Here is an 8,498-nt window from a genome sequence, read left to right on the forward strand (position 1 = left end):
CGGCCTCTTAAGTGAGATGGGCGCACAACCCCAGAGTCGGACACGACTGGCCCGTACGGGCAGGGGTATCTTTACCTATTTACTGGCATTGCTATGAACAGAGCAAAGGTGTATGAAGTTGGGTAACTTGCATCACATCCGTTGAGACTTTAAATCTTTTACATGTCAAAAGTCTTGTAGTCTCAAGCCAGTGTTGCATTTCATACTGCCTGCCTGTATGACTTTTCCCCACATAATGAGTTTTTACAATATTGCTGTTGTTTTTAATTATTAGACACTTCTTTGGGAACTTGCACAAAACTTGCTCATCTTAAAATAATAATATTGGGCTAGTGGCTGCACATGATTCTGTTCTTGATTGTTAACTCGGCCTTAGTTTGATAAGGTGATGTTTATAACTGAGAGGGAAAAGTGCTGAGTGGTTCAACTAACAAGAATAACATGCTACTGGGACTATGACTTTTTGTTTCTCCAACTGAATATAGCAAGAGCTGGCTTCTGGACCAGAATGGGGGAAAGACTCCAATGATCAAGACCACGTGAGTTTCGTAAGTTTCTTTCTGAATACTTTGACATAGTGCTATTTTTATATTTCCTTGTGAATTCAGGTTCAAATATGGCTGCTTTTTTATTAACCCAGTCCTACTATGCAGGGTAGCAGGCAGTATTTTCTTTCGCTTGCCACAAATCCTAGAATGAGCCTCAACCAACCTGTTGAGGTAATATAGACAATGGTGACAATGGTGACTTTGAGGTACAAAACCATCCTTTTGCCCCTTTCTATTTCTGCACTGGAACTGAAGTTTCTCCCTATGACATGTGATGCTTAATTCTAGTCATGGTGATTACATGGTTTGTAACAGTTACTGTTCTCAAACTTTATGGAATTGCACCCTTTGTCTGATTTACTAGATCTTCCATGATTATGAAAATCTTGCAACCTACTTTTGTTTAGATTTCTTTGGGCTAATTCAGTTTTAGCTGGCCCTCACCATTTTGTTCCCTGATGGATTATCCCCACCGTGTAAGCTTCCCACTTTCTTAAGGTCTATATATAGCAACACCCTAGAGGTCCCAGGCCCTAAGGAAGTTAGATTAGCCGCAGCCAAAGCCAGGGCCTTCTCAACACTGGCTCCAGCTTGGTGGAACGCTCTGTCTCATGAGACCAGGGCCCCTAGGGATCTGATTTCTTTCTGCCTGGCCTTTGGCTTAGAATAAGTTTGATTCCCTCCCCCTCTTTCTTTTTCCTTTCTCCTCCTGTGAAGAGGCTGCATCCTAATGTTTTAATGTTGTATTTTAATCTTTTTAAAATTGTATTTTAATCAACTTGTTTTTATTATTGGTTGTTAGCCACCCTGAGCCCGGTCTTGGCTGGGGAGGGCGGGGTATAAATAAAATTTTATTACTATTATTATTATTATTATTATTATTATTAACTCTTGCTGTGTTAGACAGAGGTCTGCCCAATCTGTCATTTTTGTTTTCAGAGGCAGCCATCAGTTGCTTCTAGGGCAGGCTTCCTCAAGCTCAGCCCTCCAGATGTTTTGAGACTACAGTTCCCATCATCCCTGACCACTGGTCCTGCTAGCTAGGGATCATGGGAGTTGCAGGCCAAAAACATCTGGAGGGCCGAGTTTGAGGAAGCCTGTTCTAGGGGCTTCCAAGCTGAGCAAGGAAATGATGCCCTTCCCCAGCGCCTGGTATTCAGAGAGAGATACTGCCTCTGTGCATGGAAGTTCTGTTTAGCTATGCTAGCCGCTGATAGACCTCTTCTCCATGCATTAGTCTAATCCCTTTTAAAAGCCATCTTGAGGCTAACTACCTGTGATGTAAAGGTTTTACCTTCAGTGCAAGATTTTTTCTTTCTTTTACAAACAACCAGTGTGCTAGGGGATTTTTTCTTTCTTTTACAAACAACCAGTGTGCTAGGGGATTTTTACTTTCTTTCACAAACAACCAGTGTGCTAGGGGATTTTTTCTTTCTTTCACAAACAACCAGTGTGCTAGGGGAAGGGGGGAACTGGATCAGGCCCATAGAGGGGAGGGAAAAGTGCATTCCCCTGCTGCAATCTAGATCCCCACACCTGCTGTTTCCATTTGCAGAGAGAAGCTCGCATTTGTTGGCTGACAACAAATTTGGCTGACTCTGATTTGCAGTTGTGTGTTTTCCTGAAGAATATTACACTAATTGCAAAATAAAAATAAAAATCCATTGTAAGTGAAGAAGTCAATGCCCATTCAGGGGTGGGTGGGTGTGCATGCGTGCCCTTTGGAATAATTTCTAATTTGTTTTCTCCAGCTCCTTTATCCTATACCCATTCTATAATATTTTTACTGTTTGTAAAGTATGCTTACTGTGCAGGATGCAGCTGGTGACTTAATTGACAGATTGCTAGGATACAAATCAGTGCTAGAAAGTAATTATCTGTAATTGCCTTTAGGCCAACGACTTTTCACCAGCTTGCTCAGTGTGCCAGGAGAAGGAGAGCACACTTGAGAGAGGACTCAACAGCAGCCCTATCAAATCAGAAAGGGAAGCTTTGCTAGTGGGTAAGGATCACCGGCCACAGTATTGTTGAGGCTGGGATACATTCCACACAGAAACATAGGAGGCTGCTGGGCACCATTGGATCATTGGTCCATCTACCTAAGTATCAACTGGCAGCAACCTTTCGAGGTTTCAGGCTGGGACCTTGAACCTGGGACCTTTTGCTTGCAAAGCATGTGCTCTTTAACACCCAGCTACACCTCCCTCTCCCCAAAATATGCCAGCTCTATAAGCTCAGGTGTAAAGGCTCATTATCTTTTGCAATGTGCACAACCTAAATTCATTATGCACTCCAAGCATCTTTATTGTACAACAAATTGGCCTTTCCCCATAAAAGTAAAAACTTTTCCAATGGGTGGGACAGATGATGCAGTCCTGAAGCAAACACAAGTTTATGTGTCAGTATTTTTTTTAATCAACAGGCAGACCTTCTCTTGGTTAATTCCCAAAACACACCAAGCTGTGAATAATTTTGCCAACCAGGCAAAATCGGTTCTGAGAGCTTATTAACAAAGGTTCATCGGCTCAGAAGTACTCCTGGATGCTTTTGTCTGGGGCTTGATCCACCCACCAGAAGTGCAGCCCAGTCTGATAACCATTAATGCAGCCTGGCCTGAGTCAGGCCCACATACATAACACCTGATATTATAACAAATAAGTTGGAGCCCGCAGTGTGAATCTCTCTGCACTAGAAGTGGAGAACCTGTGGATCTCCAGATGTTGTTGGACTGCTGCTGATGGGAGCAGGAAGCTAAAAACATATGGAGGTGACATGCTCCTTCACTAATGACCTGCTGCTTGGGCATTCCCACGACATTTTGAAAAGCCAAAAGGCAGCTTCTGCTCTTCCCCAAAGATACAGAAATGCTCACAGTAGAGACAAATGTGTTCTCTGCAAGCATCTGAGTCTGGATGTAACTCCATTAATTTTGTTTCTCTAGGAATAATCTCAACCTTCTTGCACGTTCACCCTTTTGGAGCGAGCATTGAATACATCTGTTCCTACCTCCAGCGCCTTGATAGCAAGGTATGTGCCTGCACCTCTTGTCTGATGAGCAAAGTAAAGTTTGTGCCACTGGGGACATCTTGTGACACAATTAAAAGCCTCACTAGGCTCTACTGGGAGGAAAGGTGGAAATATAAATTTAATAAATAAAAGCCCAAGCTGTTGCCAGCCAAGGAGTCGTCCCATGGATTTTGGAGTCCCTGCAGATGATGATTATCATTTTATTTCTTGCTCGCCTTTCACCTTGAGGTCCCAGGGCAGGCTGCAGCGATTTAAAAATACAATATTAAATATTCAGTTAAAAGAAATTACAGTCAAGAGGTGGGTTCTAAAACATAAAGTATATATCTAGTGTCAAAGGGTAAAGAAGTGTTTCTTCAGCAAATGACAAAAACTACTTAAGGTGCCAGAAGCTGCTCCATGGGCAGGGAATTTCACAGCTTAGGTGCTGCCACTGAGAAGGCCCTCTTTTGGACCCTCCAGCCCAGACCTCTGAGGATGTAGGAACTACCAAGTGCCCCCACCCCCCTCTGCCAGTCGTGACACCCAAGAGGATCTGTAGAGAAGGAGGCAATCTTTCAGTTATTTGGGGGTTAAGCCATTTAGGAATTCAAACACTAAATGTGAGCACCTTGAATTTGGTCTGGAAACCAACTGGCAACTAGTTCTGGGGTGTATGTGAATTCTTAATGGAACCGCAGCCAGTAAACTGGCTACTGCATTTTGGACCAATTCAATTTTGCAAGTCTTCCTTCAAAGACAGAACCACATAGAGCACATTGCAATAGGCAGGAGTCCGTTCTGGAAGTTACCAGAGCACATCTCTGTCCAAAAGGGAGCATGGCTCCAAATCAGCTGGAAATGGAAATAGGCACTCTCTACTCACCAAGGCCACCAGAACCTCCAGTGACAATGTTGAAACTGGGATTACCCCTAGGGGAGGGTAACCCCATGCAGAACAGGCTACCTTCCCTACCTCCCAGGCTTAATTCCACCCACCTGTAGCTGCAACATAAGCCATTACTTAGCACAGGGATAGGGAACCCGTGACCCTCCCGATAACGTTGTACTCCCCCCCCCGATGATTTTCGACCATTGGCCATACTAACTGGCATTGCCTTTGCCAGACATTGATTATTATTATAATACTATTCAGGAATTATTTTCTTCTTTAAATTTCCAGTTCAGCAACAAACCTTTAAATAAGTATAACTGGTTTGATAAAGAATGTATCAAACATAAGAAAGAACTTAGAACTTGTCTAAAATAAGCCTCTATCACTAACTCCTAAGGTCTCTGGAAGACCTATTTTGAAATGAAAAATGCTTTGAAGAACATGCTCCTGGAAAAAAAAATGTATTTTCACAAGCCAGGTGGTCCAAAATTGTTACTGCATTAGAAATTAAAGATACCAAAACCTTTTGGGCACTCGTTTTAATAAAAGCTACCACTGATTTCTCTAATATAAGTGATGAGGCTTGGATTACACATTTTATCATTGTTTTTTATGACTCCCAAGTTTTTAAGATGGAAAATTTTAAATCTTCTTCGGCAATAACCACACAATTTCAAATTACGGTTGAGGAGATGAAAAGGAGAATTCTTTCATTTAAGCAAGGAAAATCCCCTGGTATGGACGGCATCTCAGTAGACCTGTTGAGATTAAATGTGGAATGGTGGGCCATTAATCTTGTCCAGCTCTTTAACTCTATCAATCACTCAGGCCTTGTACCTAAATTGTGGAATAACTCAATAGTAGTGTTGATTTAAAAATAAATAAATGATAGGAATTGCCAAGAGAATTACAGGCCTATTAGTTTGTTACCATGCATAAGTAAAATCTATGCCAAAACTCTGCTTATTAAACTGGAAGAATGGATGCTTACAAAAGGTCTACCTGGTAAGGAACAAGCTGGTTTCAAGGCAGGACCTTCAACTCTTGACCAGTGTCTAGTGTTAAGTCATCTTGTGGACAAATATGTCTTGAGAAACAAACGAAGACTCTTTGTGGCATTTGTCGATTTAAAAAGTGCCTTTGATTTGGTCGATCGTAATAAACTGTAGACCAAATTGGAATACCACGGTATTGATCCATACCTGCTTACATTGATTCAATGTTTATACTCCAGTAACCAAATATATGTTAAAGTTTCAAAAGATGGTAGACTTGTAGGTCCAATTCTGAATAACTGAGGAGTTAGGCAAGGCTGCATCTTGGCCCCTACCCTATTTAATCTCTTTTTATCTGACCTCCCATTATTTCTTCAAAATGTAACCACTCATATTCCTTATTTAAACAGTATCCCAGGTTTTTTATTACTATATGCAGATGATGCGGTAATTATCTCACTTTCCTCTTTGGGTTTAAAAAAAATATTTAAGAGTTTCTCAAACTTTTGCCCTCTTAATAACCTCAAAATTAACTATGATAAGACAAAAATTATGCAATTTACAAAGAGGGAACCCAAAAAATTGGATAATCAATGGACATCTAATAAAAGAAGTGAAGCATTTCAATTATCTGGGAATTGTATTTAAAAATAACATGAATTGGAACACACATACTGTATCTGTGCTGCAATAGCTAAGGCTAAAGTGACAGCTCACCATATTAAATCTTTTTTTTTTCTCCTGTAGGAAATAGATATATTCCAGCTGTATTGCAAGTGATTGATACGAAACTTTGTACCCAACTTTTATATGGCACCCCAGTGTGGATTTCAGGTGACCTTAAGAGGTTGGATAAATTCCATGCATCTCTTCTGAGGTCATTATTAGGACTTGCAAATTCTGTAAAATATGAATCAATATGTTGTGAGTTGGGTATACTTCCTTTATCAGTAAGAGTATGGTTGAGAACCTTGAAATATTGGATCTTCCTGCATGATAGAGCCCTATCGCCTAATTTTCTCCTTTACGACCTCTTAAGTGATAATGTAATTTACAATTTATCACTGATTTGTAGGAGAAAATTGAACTTGATAGGGCTTAATTTAACTGACTTTGAAAATTCTGACCCCAAAGATATTTGGGAAATTATCAGGAAGAATCTTACAGAAAAAGGTGTTCTCTCCACTCTTGAGGTTGCAAAGCACAGCACTTGCTCTCCTCTCTATTTAAATCTCCCATTTTGTAGAGATTTTCAAAAGGGATACATGACAAATCTGAAGAATCATGAATTGTGCAGGCTGTATTTGTTAGCCAGATTTAATATGTTTCCCTCGATGATAGTAAGAGGAAGATACTTAGCTCTCCCAGAATCAGAGCGTCTCTGCATATGTAGTAAACAGGAACCTGATACTTTGGAACCTATTTTCTTTTCTTGTGATTTTGGCATTTGTGCCAGAAGACAATTAATTAGAGGCCTTACAACTCAATAGGCTCAATTCTATGCTACCAACGGTTCAGGACCTGCTCTCGGACAGGAATGATCAAATTACTTTAATAGTGGCTGAATTTTTGAGTGCTGTCCATGTGGAAAGACTGGGCCATTATAAAGAGATTTAGTGGTTCTTTATTGATTGGTGATGTGGTAATGTTGTGTTATTTATGCAAATTGATTTTATCTGGAGTTAAAGATCTGACTGGGACAAACCTTGTTATGTTGAGCTTGTATTTTGCACAATTTGTATACCGTGTCTGTTTGATAATGTGTGGTTTGCTATGTCTAATAAAGGATATATTTATTTATTTAAAACTAACTGGCTTTGATGGGGGATTGGAGGCCAGCAACATCTGGAGGGCCAAAGATTCCCAACCTCTGCATTTTAAGTGCTGTGGTCACACAATCTATTGTGCTTCAATAACAACCTCCTGATTTTATCCACATATTCTAGCCCAGGCATAGGCAAACACGGCCCTCCAGATGTTTTGAGACTGCAATTCCCATCATCCCTGACCACTGGTCCTGTTAGCTAGGGATGATGGGTGTTGTAGTCCTAAAACATCTGGAGGGCTGAGTTTGCCTATGCCTGTTCTAGCCAGTGAATTGCAAACCGAAGAGCGGGGGGGGAGGGGGAGGGGAGAGATAAACCCCTGGAAAGATCGGGGGCTCTTTGATTCTCACTTATCTTTTAAAGTGGGCTGTGCAGTTCATCCGTAGTAGGTGTAGTGTTTCTGGTCCCTGGAGTCAAGAGCTCCCTAGAGAAACAGTGGACAGTGAGTGACCCAAGTTCTTTAACAGGATTGTGAGTCTGGCATATCTGTTCAGGATACCCTGAAATGTCATCTCACCCAAGGTGTTAAATGTTAACCCTTCATGGTGAACTGAGAGGATCGTCCTTTTTTTTTTTTTTTTTTTTGTCTTGAGCTGTTTTCAGTTACATTCTGTTTTTCTTTTCTAGATTTGTGCTAGTGAAGTGGAAGCCCTCATGATGCGACTCCAGCACACTTTCAAGCAGGAGATGAGTGGTGTTGGAGCAAGCCTTGAAAAAAGGTGGAAATTCTGTGGCTTTGATGGACTGAAAACAGCCACATGAACTTGAAGCTAATAGGACTTTGGACCATGAATTTTTTTTTCTGATTTCTATCATTGATAATAAAGAGAAAGATTGCAAGCAGAAATTGTTGCCATTTTGCAACAGAAATTGTTTGTTGGGTGGGTTTACAGCCACCAGAGAGACCTAACATTTCTGTTAGAAACTAACCATATGATATTTCATTTCAGTGCTGCGATTACTCTGTTTCATGACTTTTATTTGGACAGAATCAGTCATTTTGGACCTATCTGTTCTCAAACGGTTATGGAAATTGTGGAAAGACCAAAGCAGTGCTTTTTTTCAGCTGGTTCCAGTTCTGGGGTTTCTCAAGTCAGTTGCATTACCTCCATTGTTAGTGTGTATGCAGAGATGCTCCCAGTGGTGGCTATTGGGTGTGGTAGAGCAGAAGACTGGGAGGCCAAGGGTTGGTCAAGCCACGTCCAACGACAGCTGGAGCCAACTAATT

The 8,498-nt window shown here is 41.0% G+C and overlaps 1 protein-coding gene across 5 annotated transcripts in view; it reads left to right on the forward strand.

The window, feature by feature from the left end:
* Nucleotides 1-8,117, forward strand: part of ENOX2 (ecto-NOX disulfide-thiol exchanger 2) — a 41,269-nt gene extending 33,152 nt beyond the window's left edge. For 4 of the 5 annotated variants that reach the window (XM_053373219.1, XM_053373220.1, XM_053373222.1 and 1 more), the window contains 4 exons: nucleotides 486-548; nucleotides 2,442-2,550; nucleotides 3,490-3,575; nucleotides 7,898-8,117. In XM_053373219.1, coding sequence (XP_053229194.1) covers nucleotides 486-548; nucleotides 2,442-2,550; nucleotides 3,490-3,575; nucleotides 7,898-8,032 — 393 coding nt within the window. In that variant the 3' untranslated portion in view covers nucleotides 8,033-8,117. Of the gene's footprint in view, nucleotides 1-485; nucleotides 549-2,441; nucleotides 2,551-3,489; nucleotides 3,576-6,191; nucleotides 6,322-7,897 lie in introns of all 5 variants that reach the window. The other variant, XR_008328412.1, reaches the window with a different exon arrangement.
* The last annotated feature ends 381 nt before the right edge of the window (nucleotides 8,118-8,498 follow it).

This window comes from Podarcis raffonei, chromosome Z (genome assembly GCF_027172205.1).
Source record: "Podarcis raffonei isolate rPodRaf1 chromosome Z, rPodRaf1.pri, whole genome shotgun sequence".
In the NCBI taxonomy this organism is placed as follows: domain Eukaryota; kingdom Metazoa; phylum Chordata; class Lepidosauria; order Squamata; family Lacertidae; genus Podarcis; species Podarcis raffonei.